The sequence below is a fragment of the Protopterus annectens genome, chromosome 4.part0, assembly GCF_019279795.1.
Source record: "Protopterus annectens isolate FY-2018-M chromosome 4.part0, PAN1.0, whole genome shotgun sequence".
Classification (NCBI taxonomy): domain Eukaryota; kingdom Metazoa; phylum Chordata; order Ceratodontiformes; family Protopteridae; genus Protopterus; species Protopterus annectens.
Genome location: NC_056733.1, coordinates 936,525,868 through 936,552,574, shown reverse-complemented (window position 1 = coordinate 936,552,574; position 26,707 = coordinate 936,525,868). Strand labels below are relative to the sequence as shown.

At 37.0% G+C, this 26,707-nt stretch overlaps 1 protein-coding gene across 1 annotated transcript in view; it reads right to left on the bottom strand.

Moving 5' to 3' along the window:
- The window catches only part of CCDC62 (coiled-coil domain containing 62), a 1,334,937-nt gene that overhangs the window by 135,648 nt on the left and 1,172,582 nt on the right, over positions 1-26,707 (bottom strand). Inside the window, exon 7 of the mRNA XM_044068912.1 lies at positions 18,562-18,724. Coding sequence (XP_043924847.1) covers positions 18,562-18,724 — 163 coding nt within the window. The remainder of the gene's footprint in view (positions 1-18,561; positions 18,725-26,707) is intronic.

Genomic DNA, 26,707 nt, shown 5'->3' with positions numbered 1-26,707 from the left:
TCCAGGCATTGTCCTTTCTGGGGACTAGAAAGAGTCTTGAGTAAAATCCTTGGCCTTGCTCCCGTGTAGGTACCAGTTGAATGGCTCTCATGTCCATGAGAGCTGTAATTTGTTTTTGTGCCTCTGCCCATTGATTTTGTGGCAGGTTTGGCATTCCTCTTTTCGTAGGCAAGGTGTGGAAATGGAATCTGTATCCTCGTGAAATTATGTCTTGGACCCATTTGTCCTTTGTGACGATGTGCCAGTTGTCTGAAAAAAATGCTAATTTTCCTCCCAAGGGAGCTGCTAAGAGAGTCTTGCTTGGCCATATGAGGTTTAAGTCATGAAGTTTGCCTTCTAGTAGTTTGGGGCCTGTTTTCTCCTCCCTTCTGTGTTGCAGTGCCCCATTGTCGAGGTTTGTAGTGGGCTTGTGGTTGTCCTCTGCCTCTTGGGCGTCTATATTTACCCCTCTGTGGTCTGTCAGTGGCTGGAAAGGACCAATTTTTTGTTGGCCAATTTCTGCTGAAGCGAGGGGGCTGTACTTGTAGAAAATCTTTGACCGTCTGCATAGATTTTGCCTTATCCTCCATTTTCTTTAAGACTTCTTCTGCTTTAACTCCAAATAGGACATCCTGCTGTAAGGGAGCATCTAGAAGCTTTGCTTTAACATGATCAGGCAGAGTTTGTTCCTTTAACCAAGCATGTCTACGTATAACAGACCCAGTAACAGCTGCTCTGCAGGAAGCCTCCAAAGAATCAAAACCACATTGTAAAGTATGTTTGCCCACCTCTTCAGCTGCATGCAACAGATCCTGCATTTCTTTCAATTCAGACTGTTGAGGGAGTGTGCTCATTTTTTGTCTTAATTGAGACATCAGAAATTGCTGGTATTTTAGCATGTGAAATTGACAATTTACTGCTCTAATACCTAGAGTGGCTGAGGTGTAAACCTTTTTCCCCCACATGTCTAGTGCTCTGGAGTCCCTTTCAGAGGTTACAGGATTTTTCGCCATAGAAGCCTTAGCCTCTTTGGGACCCTGGGAGATGGTCTCTGGATCAGCAACAGGGCTTTTATAAAGGAATTTGTGGGAGTCAGGCACTCTATAATATCTGTCTGGTTTGGCTGGAGCAGGAGGCAGAGAATCTGGATTCAAACTAGATTGTAAGTAAACATCATCCACAATATCTAAAACTGGGGGGATAGCAAGAGGTCTGTGCTGGGGGAGTAAAAGAAACTCTCTGAGCCTTTTCTTTGAGTCAGAGTAGTCCTGACCTTCCCAGTGAAAATGTTCCCTCATAGTGTGTAAAGTTTCCCCAAAGGAGTAGTCTTCAGGAGGAGAAGCTGAGGGAATAGAATCCTCAGAATCAGAATCTTCATAAGGGGAGAAGGAGTAATCTTGGTCCTCAGAGGAGCCTGAGGAAAGAGACACGATCAAAGGAGGCATAATTTTCGACTTGTCCAGGCCTTTTGTCGGGGGGGGGGGGTTGGGAACCCCTGATTACAGAGATCAAATCTTCAGCCATTTTAAGCATCTATTTCTTAGGCATGGGGCCTTGAACTGGAGACTGAAGTGCAGTCTTTTTTGGTTTAATAGGAGTCTTAAGCTTAGGATACGTTTTTATGGTGAGCGTCATCGGTCTGAAGACACCTTCAGAAACAGAAGGTGTTTCTGCAACACCGACATCTGTTTCTGCAGTGTAGTCGGTAGGGGCTAAGAAAATGGCTGCGTCGGCCTAGCACCTTCCGCCAAAGGCTCCGAAGCGGTCTCGGATTCCAAATCTGCGGTAGCCAGGGGCTGCGTAGGAGCCTCACTGAAAACCGGTGAACCGGAGACCGGCCCAGCCGAGGCCTCTGAGTCTGGCTTGGGTCTAGGCTGCCTGTCCTTATCCTTGCGTTTTTTGTGCACGCCGGTAGTCGGTTGCTCCGACGGCATTGTATAGCTACATTTTCTACCGAAGTAGTGTCGCGCGAAATCAAAGCGTCTTTTTATAGTACGCTTATTGAACCTAGCACAAAAGCGACAACCAGTGACGTCGTGGTCTGGGCCTAGGCAAGGTATACAGTAAGAATGAAAATCCTTATGAGGTATTTGCTTCCCACAAGAAATACAATTGTTAACTTTTTCTGACATCGGTCTGAGGCAAGAAAAGTTTCCCCAATGGGGTACTTAGCTTTATTGAGGACTTTGAATCTGAAATTCGACTTCGAAAATCTCAGGAGTCGGCCGACCGGCACTTGCGAATTGCTTCTGCTTCAGGCCCCGCACGGCAAGAAAGACTGAAGAAAATGGCGTCAGATGCATTATATATACCCCTGGTGCACTGACGTCAGGGAAGAAGCGACAGCAACCGACGCCGGACCAAGACTTTGGAATTCAGGCCGACTGCGGGACCGCCTGATGACGAGATAACCCAAGTGTGATGACTGCAGCAGGGTAACACAAACATCTGGTAATGAATTACTGAAGGAACAGCACTATAATTGTTAATGAACTACTGAAGGAACAGCACTACAACTATATTAATTTTAAAGGAATAACACTATAACTGGCAATGAACTACTGAATGAACAGCACAACTACATTAATTTTAAAGGAAAAGCAATATAACTGGTAATGAACTACTGAAGGAACAGGCTACAACTACATTAATTTTAAAGGAACAACACTACCTGGTAATGAACTACTGAAGGAACAGCACTATAACTACATTAATTTTAAAGGAACAGTACTATAACTGGTAATGAACTACTGAAGGAACCGTACTATAATTGGTAATGAACTACTGAAGGAACAGCACTATAACTGGTAATGAACTACTGAAGAACAGCACTATAACTGGTAATGAACTACTGAAGGAACCATACTATAATTGGTAATGAACTACTAAAGGAACAGCACTATAACTGGTAATAAAGTATTGAAGGAAGAACACAATAACTGGTAATGAACTACTGAAGGAACAGCACTATAACTACATTAATTTTAAAGGAACAGTACTATAACTGGTAATGAACTACTGAAGGAACAGCACTACAACTACACTAATTTTAAAGGAATAGCACTATAACTGGTAATGAACTACTGAAGGAACAGCACTACAACTATATTAATTAAAAAAAACAGCACTATAACTGGTAATGAACTACTGAAGGAACAGCACTATAACTAAATTAATTTTAAAGGAACAGCTCCATAACTGGTAATGAATGACTGAAGGAACAGCACTACAACTATATTAATTTTAAAGGAACAGAACTATAACTGGCAATGAACTACTGAAGGAACAGCATTATAACTACATTAATTTTAAAGTAACAGCAATATTACTGGTAATGAACAAATGAATGAACAGCACTATAACTACATTAATTTTAAAGGAACAGCACGCTAAATGTTAATGAACTACTGAATGAACAGCACTATACATTAATTTTAAAGGAACAGCAATATAACTGGTAATTCATTTTAAGGGAAAAGCACTATAACTGGTAATGAACTACTGAAGGAACAGCACTACAAAAAACATTAAATTTTAAAGGAACTGCACTATAACAGGTAATGAACTACTGAAGGAACAGCACTGTAACTGCATTAATTTTAAAGGAACAGCTGGTAATGAACTACTGAAGGAACCATACTATAATTGGTAATGAACTACTGAAGGAACAGCACTATAACTGGTAATGAACTACTGAAGAACAGCACTATAACTGGTAATGAACTACTGAAGGAACCATACTATAATTGGTAATGAACTACTGAAGGAACAGCACTATAACTGGTAATAAAGTATTGAAGGAAGAACACAATAACTGGTAATGAACTACTGAAGGGACAGCACTATAACTACATTAATTTTAAAGGAACAGTACTATAACTGGTAATGAACTACTAAAGGAACAGCACTACAACTACACTAATTTTAAAGGAACAGCAATATAACTGGTAATGAACTACTGAGGGAACAACACTATAACTAGTAATGAACTACTGAAGGAACAGCACTATAACTACATTAATTTTAAAGGAACAGTACTATAACTGGTAATGAACTACTGAAGGAACAGCACTACAACTACAATAATTTTAAAGGAATAGCACTATAACTGGTAATGAACTACTGAAGGAACAGCACTACAACTATATTAATTAAAAAAACAGCACTATAACTGGTAATGAATGACTGAAGGAACAGCACTACAACTATATTAATTTTAAAGGAACAGAACTATAACTGGCAATGAACTACTGAAGGAACAGCATTATAACTACATTAATTTTAAAGGAACAGCAATATTACTGGTAATGAACAAATGAATGAACAGCACTATAACTACATTAATTTTAAAGGAACAGCACGCTAAATGTTAATGAACTACTGAATGAACAGCACTATAACTGGTAATTCATTTTAAGGGAAAAGCACTATAACTGGTAATGAACTACTGAAGGAACAGCACTACAAAAAACATTAAATTTTAAAGGAACCACACTATAACAGGTAATGAACTACTGAAGGAACAGCACTAACTGCATTAATTTTAAAGGAACAGCTGGTAATGAACTACTGAAGGAACAGACTACAACTACATTAATTTTAAAGGAACAGCTCTATAACTGGTAATGAGCTACTGAAGGAACAGCACTATAACCGGCAATGAACTACTGAAGGAACAGCACTATAACTGCATTAATTTTAAAGGAACAGCTGGTAATGAACTACTGAACGAACAGACTACAACTACATTAATTTTAAAGGAACAGCAATACAGCTGGTAATGAACTACTGAAGGAACAGCACTATAACTGGTAATGAACTACTGAAAGAACAGCACTATAACTACATTAATTTTAAAGGAAGAGCAATATTACTGGTAATGAACTAATGAAGGAACCACTCTATAACTACATTAATTTTAAAGGAAGAGCAATATTACTACTAATGAACTAATGAAGGAACAGCACTACAACTACATTAATTTTAAAGGAACAGCATTATAACTGGTAATGAACTACTGAAGGAACAGCACTATAACTACATTAATTTTAAAGGAAGAGCAATATAAATGGTAATTTATTTTAAGGGAACAGCACTATAACTGGTAATAAACTACTGAAGGAACAGACTACAACTACATTAATTTTAAAAGAACAGCAATACAGCTGGTAATGAACTACTGAAGGAACAGACTACAACTATATTAATTTTAAAGGAACAGCACTATAACTGGTAATGAACTACTGAAGGAAGAGCACTATAACTACATTAATTTTAAGGGAAGAGCACTATAACTGGTAATGAACTACTGAAGGAAAAGCAGTATAACTAAATTAATTTTAAAGGAACAGCAGTATAACTGGTAATGAACTACTGAAGGAACAGTACTATAACTGGTAATGAACTACTGAAGGAACAGCACTATAACTACATTAATTTTAAAGGAACAGTACTATAACTGGTAATGAACTATTGAAGGAACAGCACTTCAACTACATTAATTTTAAAGGAACACTACTATAACTGGTAATGAACTATTGAAGGAACAGCACTTCAACTACATTAATTTTAAAGGAACAGCACTATAACTGGTAATGAACTACTGAAGGAATAGCACTATAACTGGTAATGAACTACTGAAGGAACAGCACTACAACTATATTAATTTTAAAGGAACAGCACGCTAAATGTTAACGAACTACTGAAGGAACAGCACTATAACTACATTAATTTTAAAGGAACAGCAATATTACTGGTAATGAACTACTGAAGGAACAGCACTATAACTACATTAATTTTAAAAGAAAAGCAATATAACTGGTAATTCATTTTAAGGGAAAAGCACTATAACTGGTAATGAACTACTGAAGGAACAGCACTATAAAAAAACATTACTTTTAAAGGAACCGCACTATAACTGGTAATGAACTACTGAAAGAACAGTACTAAAACTACATGAATTTTTAAAAAACAGCACTATAACTGGTAATGAACTACTGAAGGAACAGCGCTATAACTACATTAATTTTAAAGGAACAGCAGTATAACTGGTAATGAACTACTGATGGAACAGCACTACAACTACACTAATTTTAAAGGAACAGTACTATAACTGGTAATGAACTACTGAAGGAACAGCACTACAACTACACTAATTTTAAAGGAACAGCAATATGACTGGTATTTCATTTTAAGGGAACAGCACTATAACTGGCATTTTAAAGGAACAGCAATACAGCTGGTAATGATCTACTGAAGGAACAGCACTACAACTACATTAATTTTAAAGGAACAGCACTATAACTAGTAATGAACTACTGAAAGAACAGCACTATAACTGGTAATGAACTACTGAAGGAACATCACAACTACATTAATTTTAAAGGAACAGCACTGTAACTGGTAATGAGCTACTGAAGGAACAGCACTATAACTGGTAATGAACTACTGAAGGAACACCATTATAACTACATTAATTTTAAAGGAACAGCAATATTACTGGTAATGAACTAATGAAGGAACAGCAGTATAACTACATTAATTTTAAAGGAACAGTACTATAACTGGTAATGAACTACTGAAGGAACAGCACTACAAGTACATTAATTTTAAAAGAACAGCACTACAACTGGTAATGAACTACTGAATGAACAGCAGTAGAACCACATTAATTTAAAAGGAACAGCAATATAAATGGTAAATCATTTTAAGGGAACAGCACAATAACTGGTAATGAACTACTGAAGGAACAGCATTATAACTGGTAATGAACTACTGAAGGAACAGTACTACAACTACATTAATTTTAAAAAGAACAGCACTATAACTGGTAATGAACTACTGAAGGAACAGTACTACAACTACATTAATTTTAAAAGAACAGCACTATAACTGGTAATGAACTACTGACGGAAAAGAACTATAACTGGTAAAGAACTACTGAAGGAACAGACTACAACTACATAAATTTTAAAGGAACAGCAATATAACTGGTAATTAATTTTAAGGGAACAGCATTATAACTGGTAATAAACTACTGAAGGAACAGGACTATAACTACATTAATTTTAGGGGAACAGCACTATAACTTGTAATGAACTACTGAAGGAACAGCACTACAACTACATTAAATTTAAAGGAGCAGCAGAATTAATGGTAATGAACTCCTGAAGGAACAGCACTATAACTACATTAATTTTAAAGGAGCAGCAATATAACTGGTAATGAACTACTGAAGGAACAGACTACAACTACATTAATTTTAAAGGAACAGCACTATAACTGGTAATGAACTACTGAAGGAACAGCACTACAACTACACTAATTTTAAAGGAACAGCACTATAACTGGTAACGAACTACTGAAGGAAGAGCACTATAACTGGTAATGAACTACTGAAGGAACAGACTACTCCTACATCAACTTTAAAGGAACAGCAATTTTACTGATAATGAACTACTGAGGGAACAACACTATAACTAGCAATGAACTACTGAAGGAACAGCATTAAAACTACATTAATTTTAAAGGAACAGCACTATAACTGGTAATGAAGTACTGAAGGAACAGCACTATAACTACAGTAATTTTAAAGGAACAGCAATATAACTGGTAATGAACTACTGAAGGAAAAGCACTATAACTGGTAATTAATTTTAAGGGAACAACACTATAACTGGTAATGAACTACTGAAAGAACAGCACTATAACTGGTAATGAACTTCTGAATGAACAGCACAACCACATTAATTTTAAAGGAACAGCAATATAACTGGTAATGAACTACTGAAGGAACAGACTACAACTACATTAATTTTAAAGGAACAGCAATATAACTGGTAATTAATTTTAAGGGAACAGCACTATAACTTGTAATGAACTACTGAAGAAACAGCACTACAACTACATTAATTTTAAAGGAACAGCACTATAACTTGTAATGAACTACTGAAGGAACAGCACTACAACTACATTAATTTAAAAGGAACAGCACTATAACTGGTAATTAACTACTGAAGGAACAGCACTATAACTACATTAATTTTAAAGGAACAGTACTATAACTGGTAATGAACTACTGAAGGAAGAGCACTATATCTGGTAATGAACTACTGAAGGAACAGACTACAACTACATTAATTTTAAAGGAATAGCAATACAGCTGGTAATGAACTACTGAAGGAAAAGCACTATAACTGGTAATGAACTACTGAAGGAACAGCACAACTACATTAATTTTAAAGGAACAGCACTGTAACTGGTAATGAACTACTGAAGGAAGAGCACTATAACTACATTAATTTTAAAGGAACAGCACTATAACGGGCAATGAACTACTGAAGGAACAGCAGTATAACTACATTAATTTTAAAGGAACAGCACTATGATCATGAACTACTGAAGGAACAGCACTATAACTACATTAATTTTAAAGGAACAGCAATATAACTGGTAATTAACTTTAAGGGAACAGCACTATAACTGGTAATGAACTACTGAGGGAACAGCACTACAACTATATTAATTTTAAAGGAACAGCACTATAACTGGTAATGAACTACTGAAAGAACAGCACTATAACTGGTAATGAACAACTGAAGGAACAGCACTATAACTACATTAATGTTAAAGGAACAGCAATATTACTGGTAATGACCTACTGAAGGAACAGCACAGCTACATTAATTTTAAAGGAACAGCACTATAACTGGCAATGAACTACTGAAGGAACAGCACTATAACTACATTCATTTTAAAGGAAAAGCATTATAACTGGTAATGTACTGAAAGAACAGCACTATAACTGGTAATGAACTACTGAAACAAACAGCACTATAACTGGTAATGAACTACTGAAAGAACAGCACTATAACTGGTAATGAACTACTGAAGGAACAGTACTACAACTATATTAATTTTAAAGGAACAGCATTACAACAGGTAATGAACTACTGAAGGAACAGCACTATAACTACATTAATTTTAAAGGAACAGCACTATAACTGGCAATGAACTACTGAAGGAACAGCACTATATTAATTTTAAAGGAGCAACAATATTACTGGTAATGAACTACTGAGGGAACAGCACTATAACTACATTCATTTTAAAGGAATGGCAAGCTAAATGTTAATGAAATACTGAAGGAACAGCACTATAACTGGTAATGAACTACTGAAGGAACAGCACTATAACTACATTAATTTTAAAGGAACAGCACTATAACTGGTAATGAACTACTGAAGAAACAGCACTATAACTACATTAATTTTAAAGGAACAGCACTATAACTGGTAATGAACTACTGAAGGAACAGCATTATAACTGGTAATGAACTACTGAAGGAACAGATTACAACTACATTAATTTTAAAGGAACAGCAATTATTACCGATAATGAACTACTGAAGGAACAGCACTAAAACTACATTAATGTTTAAGGAACAGCTCTATAACTGGTAACGAACTACTGAAGAAACAGCACTATAACTACATAAATTTTAAAGGAACAGCAATATAATTGGTAAAGAACTACTGAAGGAAAGGCACTACAACTACATTAATTTTTAAGGAATGGCACTATAACTGGTAACGGACTACTGAAGGAAGAGCACTATAACTGCATTAATTTTAAAGGAACAACATGCTAAGTGGTAATGAACTACTGAAGGAACAGCACTATAACTGCATTAATTTTAAAGGAACAGCAGTATAACTGGTAATGAACTACTGAAGGAACAGCACTATATCTACATTAATTTTAAAGGAACAGCACTATAACTAGTAATGAACTACTGAAGGAACAAGCACTATAAGTGGTAATGAAGTATTGAAGGAACAGCACTATAACTACATAAATTTTAAAGGAATAGCAATATAATTGGTAAAGAACTACTGAAGGAAAAGCACTACAACTACATTAATTTTAAAGAACAGCAGTATAACTGGTAATGAACTACTGAAGGAACAGCACTAAAACTACATTAATTTTTAAGGAACGGCACTATAACTGGTAATGGACTACTGAAGGAAGAGCACTACAACTGCATTCATTTTAAAGGAACAGCACGCTAAATGGTAATGAACTACTGAAGGAACAGCAGTATAACTGGTAATGAACTACTGAAGGAACAAGCACTATAACTGGTAATGAACTACTGAAGGAACAGCACTATAACTACATAAATTTTAAAGGAACAGCACTATAACTGGTAATGAACAACTGAAGGAACAGCACTATAACTGGTATTTTAAAGGAACAGCAATACAGCTGGTAATGATCTACTGAAGGAACAGCACTATAACTACATTAATTTTAAAGGAACAGCACTATAACTGGTAATGAACTACTGAAAGAACAGCATTATAACTACATTAATTTTAAAGGAACAGTAATATTACTGGTAATGAACTAATGAAGGAACAGCACTATAACTACATTAATTTTAAAGGAACAGTACTATAACTAGTAATGAACTACTGAAAGAACAGTACTATAACTGGTAATGAACTACTGAAGGAACAGCACAACTACATTAATTTTAAAGGAACAGCACTGTAACTGGTAATGAGCTACTGAAGGAACAGCACTATAACTGGTAATGAACTATTGAAGGAACAGCACTATAAATGGTAATGAACTACTGAAGGAACAGCATTATAACTACATTAATTTTAAAGGAACAGCAATATTACTGGTAATGAACTAATGAAGGAACAGCACTATAACTACATTAATTTTAAAGGAACAGTACTATAACTGGTAATGAACTACTGAAGGAACAGCACTTCAACTACATTAATTTTAAAGGAACAGCACTAGAACTGGTAATGAACTACTGAAGGAACAGCACTATAACTACATTAATTTAAAAGGAACAGCAATATAAATGGTAATTCATTTTAAGGGAACAGCACAATAACTGGTAATGAACTACTGAAGGAGCAGCATTATAACTGGTAATGAACTACTGAAGGAAAAGTACTACAACTACATTAATTTTAAAAGAACAGCACTATAACTGGTAATGAACTATTGACGGAAAAGCACTATAACTGGTAATGAACTACTGAAGGAACAGACAACTACATTAATTTTAAAGGAACAGCAATATAACTGGTAATTAATTTTAAGGGAACAGCATTATAACTGGTAATAAACTACTGAAGGAACAGGACTATAACTACATTAATTTTAGGGGAACATCACTATAACTGGTAATGAACTACTTAAAGAACAGCACTACAACTACATTAAATTTAAAGGAGCAGCAGAATAACTGGTAATGAACTCCTGAAGGAACAGCACTATAACTACATTAATTTTAAAGGAGCAGCAATATAACTGGTAATGAACTACTGAAGGAACAGCACTTTAACTGGTAATGAACTACTGAAGGAAGAGAATTATAACTGGTAATGAACTACTGAAGGAACAGACTACAACTACATTAATTTTAAAGGAACAGCACTATAACTGGTAATGAACTACTGAAGGAACAGCACTACAACTACACTAATTTTAAAGGAACAGCACTATAACTGGTAATGAACTACTGAAGCAACAGCACTATAACTGCTAATTAACTACTGAAGGAACAGACTACAACTACATTAATTTTAAAGGAACAGCAATTATTACTGATAATAAACTACTGAGGGAACAACACTATAACTAGTAATGAACTACTGAAGGAACAGCACAACTACATTAATTTTAAAGGAACAGCACTATAACTGGTAATTAACTTTAAGGGAACAGCACTATAACTGGTAATGAACTACTGAAGGAACAGCGCTATAACTACATTAATTTTAAAGAACAGCACTAACTGGTAATGAACTACTGAAGGAACAGACTACAACTACATTAATTTTAAAGGAACAGCAATATAACTGGCAATTAACTTTAAGGGAACAGCACTATAACTGGTAATGAACTACTGAAGGAACAGCACTACAACTATATTAATTTTAAAGAAAAGCAATATGACTGGTAATGAACTACTGAAGGAACAGCACTATAACTACATTCATTTTAAAGGAACAGCACTATAACTGGTAATGAACTACTGAAGGAACTGCACTATAACTGGTAATGAACTACTGAAAGAACAGCACTATAACTACATTAATTTTAAAGGAACAGCACTATAACTGGTAATGAACTACTGAAAGAACAGCATTATAACTACATTAATTTTAAAGGAACAGTAATATTACTGGTAATGAACTCCTGAAGGAACAGCACTATAACTACATTAATTTTAAAGGAACAGCACTATAACTAGTAATGAACTACTGAAGGAACAAGCACTATAACTGGTCATTTTAAGGGAACATCAGTATAACTGGTAATGAACTACTGAAAGAACAGCACTATAACTGGTAGTGAACTACTGAAGGAACAGCACTATAACTGGTAATGAACTACTGAAGGAACAAACTACAACTACATTAATTTTAAAGGAACAGCACTATAACTGGTAATGAACTACTGAAAGAACAGCACTATAACTTGCAATGAACTACTGAAGTAACAGCACTATAACTGCATTAATTTTAAAGGAACAGCACTATAACTGGTAATGAACTACTGAAGGAACAGCACTATAACTACATTAATTTTAAAGGAACAGCAATATTACTGTTAATGAACTACTGAGGGAACAGCACTATAACTACATTCATTTTAAAGGAACAGCAGTATAACTGGTAATGAACTACTAAAGGAACAGCACTACAACTGGTAATTAACTACTGAAGGAACAACACTACAACTGGTAATGAACTACTGAAGGAATAGCACTATAACTACATTAATTTTAAAGGAACATCACTACATCCTGAATCTGAGACAGTGCACCGTTACAAAACTATATCCTGAATCTGACAAAGTGCACCGTTACAAAACTACATCCTGAATCTGAGACAGTGCATCGTTACAAAACTACATCCTCAATCTCAGACAGTGCACCGTTACAAAACTACATCCTCAATCAGAGACAGTGCACCATTACAAAACTACATCCAGAATCTGAGACAGTGCACCGTTACAAAACTACATCTTTAATCTCAGACAGTGCATCGTTACAAAACTACATCCTCAATCTCGGACAGTGCACCGTTACAAAACTACATCCTCAATCTGAGACAGTGCACCATTACAAAACTACATCCTGAATCTGAGACAGTGCACAGTTACAAAACTGCATCTTTAATCTCAGACAGTGCACCGTTACAAAACTACATCCTCAATCTGAGACAGTGCACCATTACAAAACTACATCCTGAATCTGAGACAGTGCACAGTTACAAAACTACATCTTTAATCTCAGACAGTGCACAGTTACAAAACTACATCCTCAATCTGAGACAGTGCACCGTTATAAAACTACATCCTCAATCTGAGACAGTGCACCATTACAAAACTACATCCTGAATCTGAGACAGTGCACAGTTACAAAACTACATCTTTAATCTCAGACAGTGCACAGTTACAAAACTACATCCTGAATCTGAGACAGTGCACCGTTACAAAACTACATCCTCAATCTGAGACAGTGCACCGTTACAAAACTACATCCTCAATCTGAGACAGTGCACCATTACAAAACTACATCCTCAAACTGAGACAGTGCACCATTACAAAACTATATCCTGAATCTGAGACAGGGCGCCGTTACAAAACTACATCCTCAATCTGAGACAGTGCACCGTTACAAAACTACATCCTCAAACTGAAACAGTGCACCGTTACAAAACTACATCCTGAATCTGAGACAGGGCGCTGTTACAAAACTACATCCTCAATCTGAGACAGTGCACCGTTACAAAACTACATCCTCAAACTGAGACAGTGCACCGTTACAAAACTACATCCTGAATCTGAGACAGTGCACCATTACAAAACTACATCCTCAAACTGAGACAGTGCACCATTACAAAACTACATCCTCAATCTGAGACAGTGCACCGTTACAAAACTACATCCTCAAACTGAGACAGTGCACCGTTACAAAACTACATCCTCAAACTGAGACAGTGCACCGTTACAAAACTACATCCTCAAACTGAGACAGTGCAGCGTTACAAAACTACATCCTGAATCTGAGACAGTGCACCGTTACAAAACTACATCCTCAATCTGAGACAGTGCACCGTTACAAAACTACATCCTCAAACTGAGACAGTGCACCATTACAAAACTACATCCTGAATCTGAGACAGTGCACCGTTACAAAACTACATCCTCAAACTGAGACAGTGCACCGTTACAAAACTACATCCTGAATCTGAGACAGTGCACCGTTATAAAACTACATCCTCAATCTGAGACAGTGCACCATTACAAAACTACATCCTCAAACTGAGACAGTGCAGCGTTACAAAACTACATCCTCAATCTGAGATCACGCACAGTTACTTCAAATGTGTGCTTCTCCTTACTATTCTCTTTAGATATCAATAAATCATCCCCAGATATCACACAACTCGCTTACTACTCTCTTTATATATCAATAAGTCATCCCCAGATATCACACAACTCACTTACTACTCTCTTTATATATCAATAAGTCATCCCCAGATATCACACAACTCGCTTACTACTCTCTTTATATATCAATAAATCATCCCAAGATATCACACAACTCGCTTACTATTCTCTTTATATATCAATAAGTCATCCCCAGATATCACACAACTCACTTACTACTCTCTTTATATATCAATAAATCATCCCAAGATATCACAGAACTCGCTTACTATTCTCTTTATATATCAATAAGTCATCCCCAGATATCACACAACTCATTTACTACTCTCTTTAGATATCAATAAATCATCCCCAGATATCACACAACTCACTTACTACTCTCTTATATATCAATAAGTCATCCCCAGATATCACACAACTCACTTACTACTCTCTTCAGATATCAATAAATCATCCCCAGATATCACACAACTCGCTTACTACTCTCTTTATATATCAATAAGTCATCCCCAGATATCACACAACTCACTTACTACCCTTTATATATCAATAAGTCATCCCCAGGTATCACACAACTTGCTTACTACTCTCTTTATATATCAATAAGTCATCCCCAGATATCACACAACTCACTTACTACTCTTTATATATCAATAAGTCATCCCCAGATATCACACAACTCACTTACTACTCTCTTTATATATCAATAAGTCATCCCCAGATATCACACAACTCGCTTACTACTCTCTTTATATATCAATAAGTCATCCCCAGATATCACACAACTTGCTTACTACTCTCTTTATATATCAATAAGTCATCCCCAGATATCACACAACTCACTTACTACTCTTTATATATCAATAAGTCATCCCCAGATATCACACAACTCGCTTACTACTCTCTTTATATATCAATAAGTCATCCCCAGATATCACACAACTTGCTTACTACTCTCTTTATATATCAATAAGTCATCCCCAGATATCACACAACTCACTTACTACTCTTTATATATCAATAAGTCATCCCCAGATATCACACAACTCGCTTACTACTCTCTTTATATATCAATAAGTCATCCCCAGATATCACACAACTCACTTACTACTCTCTTTATATATCAATAAGTCATCCCCAGATATCACACAACTCACTTACTACTCTCTTTATATATCAATAAGTCATCCCCAGATATCACACAACTCACTTACTACTCTTTATATATCAATAAGTCATCCCCAGATATCACACAACTTGCTTACTACTCTCTTTAGATATCAATAAATCATCCCCAGATATCACACAACTCGCTTACTACTCTCTTTATATATCAATAATTCATCCCCAGATATCACACAACTCGCTTACTACTCTCTTTATATATCAATAAGTCATCCCCAGATATCACATAACTCACTTACTACTCTCTTATATATCAATAAGTCATCCTCAGATATCACACAACTCGCTTACTACTCTCTTTATATATCAATAAGTCATCCCCAGATATCACACAACTCACTTACTATTCTCTTTATAGATCAATAAGTCACCCCCAGATATCACACAAATCACAGTCCTAATGTACTTCGATGACATGGTTACCTATCCATTAAGCTCCATTTGGAGCAACATGTAATAACAACTTCAACAGGACCCAATATCCATGACTAATGGGAAAACTCGAAAAAAGCTTCTGCTGACCAATATAATACAAAAGTCGTGCTTTCTGGGTCACAGGAAATATTAAAATCTACCACCTCTGACTTGGCAATTCCTGACCACAACACTCCTCCCAAAAAAAATATACTATTATACCATTCAAATACCCTGGGCTGTGGCTAGACCAAAACATAAACTTACAAACGTGTGTGTTCAGACTGTTAAAATGAAAATATACCAAATTCTGTTTTAGGCATGGAAAATCTCCCACTTTTTGTCACCAACAGGAAGAGAAGCTGAAGGTAAAGGCATTCTGCTTGCTGAACTTGAATATGCTCCATCCATAATAATGTCAACCTATACGAAAAACCTCATAGCCCTGCAAACTACTTCCAACAAAATATGCCATTTTATGTTCCAAGCAACCCCAAAACACCCAAATACAAGCACCACTGCCTAGCTTTCAAAAAAAGCTAAATGGGTTCCAACCCATCGCAGACTCCCACCTACTTCTAAGTTCCCTAATATTTAAATTCCCTAGCCAAATCTCATTCTGTTACCTTATCAGCAGGTTTATTACAGGAGAAAGAACCTCCAACCTCAGGTCCCCATCAAACCATACTGTGGCACCAATACTCAACTACCTCCAACTTCAGGTCCCCATCAAACCATACCATGGCACCCATACTCAACTACATCCAACCACAGATCCCCATCTAACCATACCACGGCACTGATACTCAACCACCTCAAAGAACCTCCAACCTCAAGTCCCCATCAAACCATACCATGACACCGATACTCAACTACCTCAAAAAATGCAGCACCCACAACTTTTCATTCTTTGATCCGAAAATCTGGCAGTCTGTTCTCTAAGTTATTAGACTCTCCTAATCTTCTGAAACTCAACAAAGCTTGTAAGCATCTCCTAATAAAAGAATCACAATGCTGCTACTGTTTGCACAAAGTTGTAACCTAAACTCTAAAACTACATTCTGTACTTCCACTCTCCAGCCACTTAGCTCACCAATGACTTCATCCATCCAGCCTTCTTTCTCTCTCTCTCCCCAGCAATCCCCTTCTGCCTCTACCCTCTAATGCACTCCCTCATCTGCTCCACCCTCTAATGCATGCCCTCATCTGTCCTCACTCTCTAATGCACACCCTCTTCTGCCTCACCCTCTAATGCACTCCCTCATCTGCCCCCACCCTCTAATGCACTCCCTCATCTGCCCCCACCCTCTAATGCACTCCCTCATTATCCTCCATCTTACAAACCGTATCAGATGCTAAGCACAGCATGACATGGCTTGTGACCATCTATATCGTTACTGGATGGTGCAGTGGTTCAGAAGTAGCGTTGTCGCCTCACAACAAGAGGTTCTCCAGTTTGATTCTCGGCTGGGGTGCCTTCTGTGTGGAGTCTGCATGTCCTCCCTGCGTTTGTGTGGGTTTCCTCTGGGTGCTCCGGTTTCCTCCCATGTTACAAAGACATGCATCTGGAGCATTTCTCCCCGGGCCTCCTCTGAAAATTGGCTTTGTTCCAAGTCGGACTTTCCCGGTTAAATGTTAAATAAACAAATATCTATTATTATACAAGTTATTTGTCTACAAACGGTAACTTTTTCCTGCAATATTTGAACTGATACAATGTCTAATATAGCTGTTCCGCTACTACATTTGTCACTTGCGCCATGTTAATTGTTTAAGATACGTATGTATTACACAACCAGTTCAGTCTGAAATAGGTCCTCCTGATAAGTGCACTACAGTTGTCAACAAATGTAAGATAAATAAATAAATGGCTAACAAACAATTCTCCAGGAGACCCAGATTGTATTAGTGGATCTGGCATCAGCTGGAGCTGGCAGGAGAAGGAGGGACGTACCCATCATGGTGGAGGGGGGCAGGGTGGGGCCACCAAATGCCTCAATGTTTCTAAGGAGCAGTGTAAATGCAAAGAATGGCCCTAAGGCAGGGAAAGGCAGTGCATCTCCTGCACAGAAATGAGTCTCACATCCCCAACCCAAAGATGGTTAAGTACCCATACAAATACATGCTAACTGCCAAAATGCAGCTGAGAGCACAATGAATCCCCATGGATGATAGATGGTCTCCTTTGGACAACTCTTGCTACAGTGCTGAGAATACAGAATATGTGGGAACAAACAGGCTCAGGTCCTATTAAGACTGGTCTGCAGGTATGGGGGGAACAATACTTAAAAAAAATTAGCCAAGTATATCAAGTGAAATGTTATTCAAAGTTTGTTTTTAGCCAACCACACCTGATATTTATTGCACAGACTTAACTGCTAGAAAGCAATGTCTGACAAGCCCACCAACTGCCTAAACTACAATAAAATATTTCAGTAAACAATCCTAACAGAAATCTGTCTTTATTTAATACTTATCAAGTCTTACCTTTTAGTTGGCTTATATCTCGCTTCAGTTGCTGCTTGCATTCTTGCATTTCTTTCTTGACATCAGATTCCCTTAATCTGGCTTCTCTAAGTACCATTTCTACTTTCTTGAATTTAGAAGTGAGCTGTGTGATGTGATCTGTAGCTTCTATTATGTCTTTATCCTTAAAATAATGCATCAATAAATTTAAATCAATAACCTATAGCAAAGAGTTTGAGACAACCATGACAAAAAGCAGAGCATGTATGCTGTGACCAGCTTCAAAACATGTGCTGTACACTAGTCATGACTCAGCAAATTAGACCATCATCACCATCATCATGAACAGACGTTTCAAATCAGACCGATGCATGCACCATTTATAGGAGTGGTAATTTACAGTTAAAAACAAATTGTATTTTTTTATTTTCATAAGATGAACGCTATAAATTGTATAATTTCTAGTCATTACTGTGATTCCAATATAATTATGGTTGCATGCATACATACACGCAGGCGCGCTCACACACACACACACACACACACACACACACACACACACGTGTGTGTGTGTGTGTATATACATATATTTATATATCTGTACGTGCATATTTTATATATATATATATATATATATATATATATATATATATATATAAAATATACACACACCCACAAAATGAAAAAGGTTTCTAGGTTCAAAACATGCAATAGGCAAGATGGTAGCATTATAGACAGTAAATAAGTAAATACAAGTGTACTTTATAGAGAATGAATGCTGTTTTTTTTTCTATATAGACACCTTTATTGGATTATCACTTTTGACATGGGCACAGTTATATTTATATAATTATAAATTGTAATTAAACTGTAAGTTCACCCTTACAAACATTATACTTCACATATATTGCTGTATATCATATAACCTAAGCAGCATTACATAAATTAATCAATTCCTACCTTTTCTAAACAAAAAACATCTTTATTAAATCATCACTTATGATACAGACAATCATACATTTATATAAATGAAAACAAACCACACCAAGACCATCTTAGTTGCAAGCATTTTACTTCACAACCCATACTGGCATGCACCCATTTGCAAACATTATACATCACTTATAATCTACCCAGTCATTTTCAGTCAAACATTACATAGCTCATTTAAGTCCTGCCTTCTTTTAAAATCTTTCCTCTCCTATATGTATTGTTCCTACAATTCCCATTTTTTCCTGTGTAGTTTGCTCCTACCCTTTTCTGAAGATCTCAATTCCAGTTGTTTTATCTCTGTTACTATAGTCACTACTTCTAATATAGTTGGTTTAGACTTTGATTTCCATTTTATTACCTCCCTGTGATTGCGTGGGTTTCCTCCGGGTGCTCCGGTTTCCTCCCACATCCAAAAGACGTGCTGTAGGTGGATTGGATTCACTAAATTGGCCCTAGGCATGAGTGTGTGCATGTGTGTGCCTTCTGAGGAAGGTTGGGCACTGGGCTGGCAACTCAACACCGTAAAACTCCACTGCCAATCATGAGCAGACAGGTGATCCGCTGTGGCGAACCCTAACCTGGAAAAGCCGAAAGAAGAAGTAATCATTTTTTTGGCCGTCACCGTTATTAGACACAGCAAGGCCTTACTATGTCTAGGCAATTCTGATTCTGTATCACAGCTCAGAAAAAACATCTCCCTCATCACACCAATCTGTCCACCCAGCATCTCAACAGTGCATCCTGCAGGAAATCCTTAAAGTCTGCCAACTCATCACACTTCCAGAAAATATGTTCCCAATTACCTCTTTTTCCCCCATCAAACCTCCAACATTTGCTGTCTACCGGAGGAAAAATTTGCTAGAGTCTACTCGGGGTACAAAAATATCTATGTAAACATTTCCAAGAAAAAATCCTAAATCTTCTACATTTTGTCACACATTTTGGAGACATACATGTATCCTCCCATTGGTTCTTTGTGAGTTGTTTATCCGATCTCTATTCCCAATACTTTCTAGCTTCCTCCAATTGATTCTTATAGCTATCATGCAATATTTGATATGCTCTCCTAATTATTCCCTTTTTAATGGCAGCTTCTGTCCTAGATTCTACTAAAAACTCTCCCTATTTCTTTCTCTTCGCCTATACTCTGGTATCAATCTGTAATACGGAAAGCAGTCTCTAACCTGCAGATCAAATAAATTATTGGCATCCTCCCAGTCTATCATCTTTCCCTCTCTATTTATTTGCTCCCGACACCTTGGCTACTTTGCCAGTTTTCTCCAATAAATTTCCAGTCCCCACTTGCCTAATGTCTATGTCCCTAATTGCAGTCATCCTTATTGGCAGAATCGCCTTTCTCCATTCCTGTGTTGGCTTAGTTCTTATAATACTTTCTGCTACTTTACAGATATAATATTCTGTACGATTATTGTTATTCTCCATAAAGGCCTCCGTCCAAAATCCTAGCCTCTCCCTGTTTCTTGAGCTTTCCTCCTGTTTCATCATTATCTCTTTCCAATCTGAATTAGTTTTCTGCTTGTGCTATGTATAGGAGCCTAATAGTAGCTCTGAAATACCCCTTCAAATTGGGTAATCCCAATCCACCCTATTCTACTAGAAGAATCAGTTTATCCCACTTGACTCTTTGTCATCTTCCCTTCCCAGATAAAGTTCTTCACCTCTTTTTTAATTCCTATCCATAACTTCTCCTCTGGTTGACTGACTAATGGGACTAGAAACATTTTAACTGCTTGTATTTTACTATCTAAATCCATATCACAAAGCTTTCACCGTCTCAGTTTTTGTATTATCGTTTTAGTCTCTTTCCACATGTCCTTAGCTGCCACACCAGAAACGTATTTACTTCATACTCCTAAATACTTCATTTTATCGTGTCCCCATAAATATGGATATTGCTGAACCAATTCATATAGGGGTACGTAATTTACCATTATTGCCTTTGTTTTAGCTTCGTTAATTTTGTATCCTGAAAAGATTCCACAACACTGAAATGTCTGTCTGGTTTTGTCAGGTATAAAATTATATCATTTGCAAATAAAACCAGCTTTTCTTGACTACCATACCAATTATATCCTTGAATTTCTGAGCCCTTTCTTTTCTTTGCCAGTGGTTCTAAATATAATGCAAATAACAAAGGGAAAAGAGGACACCCCTGCCTGGTTCCTCTGCTCAAGCAGAAATTACCAAAGAGGATCCCACCACCTATAATTATCACCTCTGATCCCTCGTATATCTTTCTGATCAACCTTATAATTTTTTCAGGAAATGCAAATGCTTCCACTGCCCTGCTCGAGTCCCAGCTTACTCTGTCAAATGCTTCCACTGCCCTGCTCGAGTCCCAGCTTACTCTGTCAAATGCTTTCACTGCCCTGCTCGAGTCCCAGCTTACTCTGTCAAATGCTTCCACTGCCCTGCTCGAGTCCCAGCTTACTCTGTCAAATGCTTCCACTGCCCTGCTCGAGTCCCAGCTTACTCTGTCAAATGCTTCCACTGCCCTGCTCGAGTCCCAGCTTCCTCTGTCAAATGCTTCCACTGCCCTGCTCAAGTCCCAGCTTACTCTGTCAAATGCTTTCACTGCCCTGCTCGAGTCCCAGCTTACTCTGTCAAATGCTTCCACTGCCCTGCTCAAGTCCCAGCTTCCTCTGTCAAATGCTTTCACTGCCCTGCTCAAGTCCCAGCTTCCTCTGTCAAATGCTTTCACTGCCCTGCTCGAGTCCCAGCTTACTCTGTCAAATGCTTTCACTGCCCTGCTCGAGTCCCAGCTTACTCTGTCAAATGCTTCCACTGCCCTGCTCGAGTCCCAGCTTACTCTGTCAAATGCTTCCACTGCCCTGCTCGAGTCCCAGCTTACTCTGTCAAATGCTTTCACTGCCCTGCTCAAGTCCCAGCTTCCTCTGTCAAATGCTTCCACTGCCCTGCTCGAGTCCCAGCTTACTCTGTCAAATGCTTTCTCTGTGCAAAAACCCACCAACAACACTGGTATTTTTCTTACACACTGCTTCCCTCTAGATCATCAATGTCCTGTTAATAGAAAATAGTAAAAAGTGAACAACTGCTGAGCAAAACAATGAAGGGTGCTAGAAAATCCCAAAGTCAATACCAAAATCAGTGTAACAATCCAAATGTTCGCTGTAAAATGCTCCAATGATAAAATTGTCAAATAGTATAAAAAACTCAGATTTATTGTGACAGAAAGGTAAGCGCTTTCGCAAACATGCTTCTTCAGACCTTGTTGCATAAAAGAACTATTGATTTAAATACATGAAAAGGCGCCAAAACCACAAGCAGTATTTAAAAAGACAGAACATGTTTATAAAAAACATTTTAAAAACATATTAGGAAGGTCATATCCGACCATATAGCTGTAAAAAGATGCTGTTAAGCTATATGGTCGGATATGACCTTCCTAATACGTTTTGGTTTGGTTTTGGCGCCTTTTCATGTATTTAAATCAATAGTTCTTTGTCTTTTATGCAACAAGGTCTGAAGAAGCATGTTTGCGAAAGCGCTTACCTTTCTGTCACAATAAATCTGAGTTTTTTATACTATTTGACAATTTTATCATTGGAGCATTTTACAGCGAACATTTGGATTGTTACACTGATTTTGGTATTGACTTTGGGATTTTCTAGCACCCTTCATTGTTTTGCTCAGCAGTTGTTCACTTTTTACTATTTTCTTTTGACTTTTGCTGCAAACCGCTGAGCATTTACTCCGCAAGGCTTTTTTATTTTGAATGTCCTGTTAATGTTGTCAAATGTTTGCCTCCCCTCCACAAAACCACACTGATCCACATCTAGCAACTTTGGTATTACTTTTACCATTCTTTTAACCATTACAGACATTAACACTATAATCATGATTTAGCATTTAAATGGGCCTTGATGAAGCTAGATCTGATGGATTTTAACCTTCCATATCTTTATCTGTTTTTTCCCTCCTAGATTCCAAACTTCCACAGGAATACCATCTAATCCTGGGGAATTTCCTCTAGATTGGTTATACATCACCATTTTTATCTCATCCCATCCTGTCCTGTTAGTAATTGAGCCTCCTCTACCTCTAACCTTGGCATATTTTATTTTTCCATAAACATTTCCATTTGTACCTTTTCTTGGTTTCCACATTTCATTGCTTTTGACATACTTTCATTGAATTTCCAAAATATTTCTAGTACCTCTACAGGATCTCTTGTTACCTTCCTTGTTATAGCCTCCCTAAGCTTGGTAACAGCCTTTCAGTTTTCTGTTGCCTGAGTTGTTGTGCTAAAAGTTTTTGTGCTCTAGTGTTAATATCAAAAAATAGTTGCTTAAAAGCAATTTTTATAAACTTTAGCATATTATTGAGGTAATCCCTCATTTTCTGCTTAGCATTCTGCAGTTGATCCTATTCTTGTTCTGCAAGATTCCCCTATTTTGCATCTGCCATTTGGTTTCCTTCATAGGAAAAACAGAGACACACCTAAAACACGTGTATATGAACATTGTTACAAGATAAATGTTAAAGATACAAAAACGCCCTTTATAGACACATCTCTTCTTATGTGGTAACACACTGTTTCCGATTTTCCATTATTGGCAGTGTGAATATTACACCATTTTGTGGGAATTGGAAAGCCTTATTAGCTATGAAGGAAACCAAATGGCAGATTTTGACTGATGCCACCAGATTTCCTGGCATTAATGATTTTATTAGTATAAAGCCTTTTTTGACTTTGGCTTGACTGGGTTTGCAAAAAACAAAGTTTTTAATTTTTAATGACATAATTACATTATTATACATGTTCTTTGCTGGTTTCTTAGAGTCATATTTTTAAACTGAATTTTAAGTACAGGTAAACACGATGATTTATGTTTTTAATATGCAGTTCACGCTTTATGATTTTTAACATGAACGAATATGAAGGGTATGTCTTTTTAAAAGATTATTGGTCTTTTGGCGACAAAAAGGTTTTTTAAATGTGTTTGATGTAGTTGTTTGGAGTTCTGAAGAAGTCTGTAAAAACAGATGAAAACGCTTAACTACAGATATTTGTTTCAATAAATCTTTTCCACTCCCTGGCCAAGCTGTGGATTCTTTTGGACTAAACGTGAGCCTTTTGGTTACATTGTAGCTTCACTTATGAAGGTTGGATTATCTAGTTGTCGGTTGTCATGGATAGTACTCAAGAAGATCTGCAGGCTTCATTGTACAGGGAAGAAATATCTAAAATCCGTGCAGAGGTATCTACGCTCAAAGAAGAGGTTTCTCATTTGGTTGGTTTAGTTGAGCGGACGCTCCACTCTTCCAAGGTGGTTTTGTCCAACATTAATAGAAACAATTCCAACGTTGACATTACGTTTAACAATCCTAGGGATACTAACTCTCAATTTGAAATCCCAAATGGGAAAAATAGCAAGCAAAACGACTCGGATTTATCAGCTCAAGAATTAGGTGGAGATGGTCCCAAAAGAGATGGTAACATTCGTAACATCGAGGATGAGGACGACTTCACATTTGATTTTAGTTTGTTCCATGTTCGTGAAGAAGCTGAGCGACTTGGCACTTGACCAAAACGTAAGATGGCCACAAAGAATTATTCAGGTATCCATCACACCCAAAATGACAAAACTAAAGGTACAGATCCTTTTTTTCAAGACTGTATGGGTGACGTGAATTTTTCTAGTCCTGGAACATAACATCATAATAGACCTGGCAACATACCTTCAAAGGGTCCTATAGGGGTTTGGACACGTTTTTGGCTGGTGATTTTGAATTTAATAATCCTGAACAAAGGCAGGACAGACGTCGAGAAAGAGGGCAAAGTAGTCGTTCTGAAGGCACCATTAAAGACGTTATTTTTGGTATGGGCAAAAAGCTCTTCCAAATTAAAAACACTAACATAGACAATGCATATTTATTAAAATGTTTAGATCTAAAAATTGTGCCCAAAGGGCTCCGATTTTTTAAATTGCCCATGGGGGTTGAATATAATGATAATATTAAGAAAGAATTTAACAGAATGTTTGACGGGTGTGGGTTTGAATATATGAAGTTGTTAGTTAAGTTAAACGATGAAAAACTATCCTCGTTAGTAGACGAGGTGGAGAAATTGAACAACGAAATTGTCAACTACATCTTTTCCGCAAATGACAGATTTGTATAACCAACAATTCCCCATGGCAGAAACAAAAGCAAGGAATGTTTTTTCAAGGAAAAGTAGGAAAATAATTCGGGATGTTGACCATTACAATAACAACAGAGTTTACACATGGCTGCATGATAAGGGGGTACCTGGTTGGGAAAGGGACAACACTTTTGGGGACAGAATGAATAATAAGGATATGAATTTTCAAGGGGGGAGGTTTTTTCCTGCACCGAAGAGGCAACAAACACCATGGAACAACCAATACCACAAACGGTTGAGGTAACTCTACCTAACCTTGGTAAAGAACAAGGTGGGGTTTACGTTGCCAGTGGTAAAGGAAATTTGGACATGTTAGGCGGAATGTCTTCAGAAAATTTTCTTTCAGAAGACTCTAACGTGTCCAATAATTATTTTTCAAGAGAGATCAACCCCAACACAGAATGTGATCAAGTTGTCTTTTCCCACAGAGGGTTTAAGGTGTTTAACTATACAGACATGCAAATTTCACAGGAAATTTTTCAGCTATTCATGAAGGGCATCAAATTCATCCCTACAGTAAAGTTTGATTTAGTGGATGTGATTAAGGAGATTAAGTTATATTGTAGGCGATTAAATCTAGCCTTGCAATTTAAGCATCAAGAAAAGAACGAAGTACTTGGTGAGGGGGAATTGAAAAAAAAGAATAAACTTTGGAAAAGAAGTACTTTTATTCCTGTTTCACACCCTCATGTGGCTAACTTTGAAAAAATGGTTTGTCAGGAGTTATACGGGTTCAATAAAAATAGAAAAAATAGAAATAATAGAAAGAGGACTTTAGTCGACTATGAGGACAATCTAACAATTGAAGAATGTGGATGTTTGGATTTTTTCATGACCAATAAAGACATTAGGGCCATGAAGCCAGACAAGGGGGGTGGGATAGTGTTATTTAGAACCATGGACTATACCAATGAAATGAATAACATTATTTTGAATTCAGGGAATTATGAAGTGACATCTTTAAATGAAATCAACATAGGTCATAAA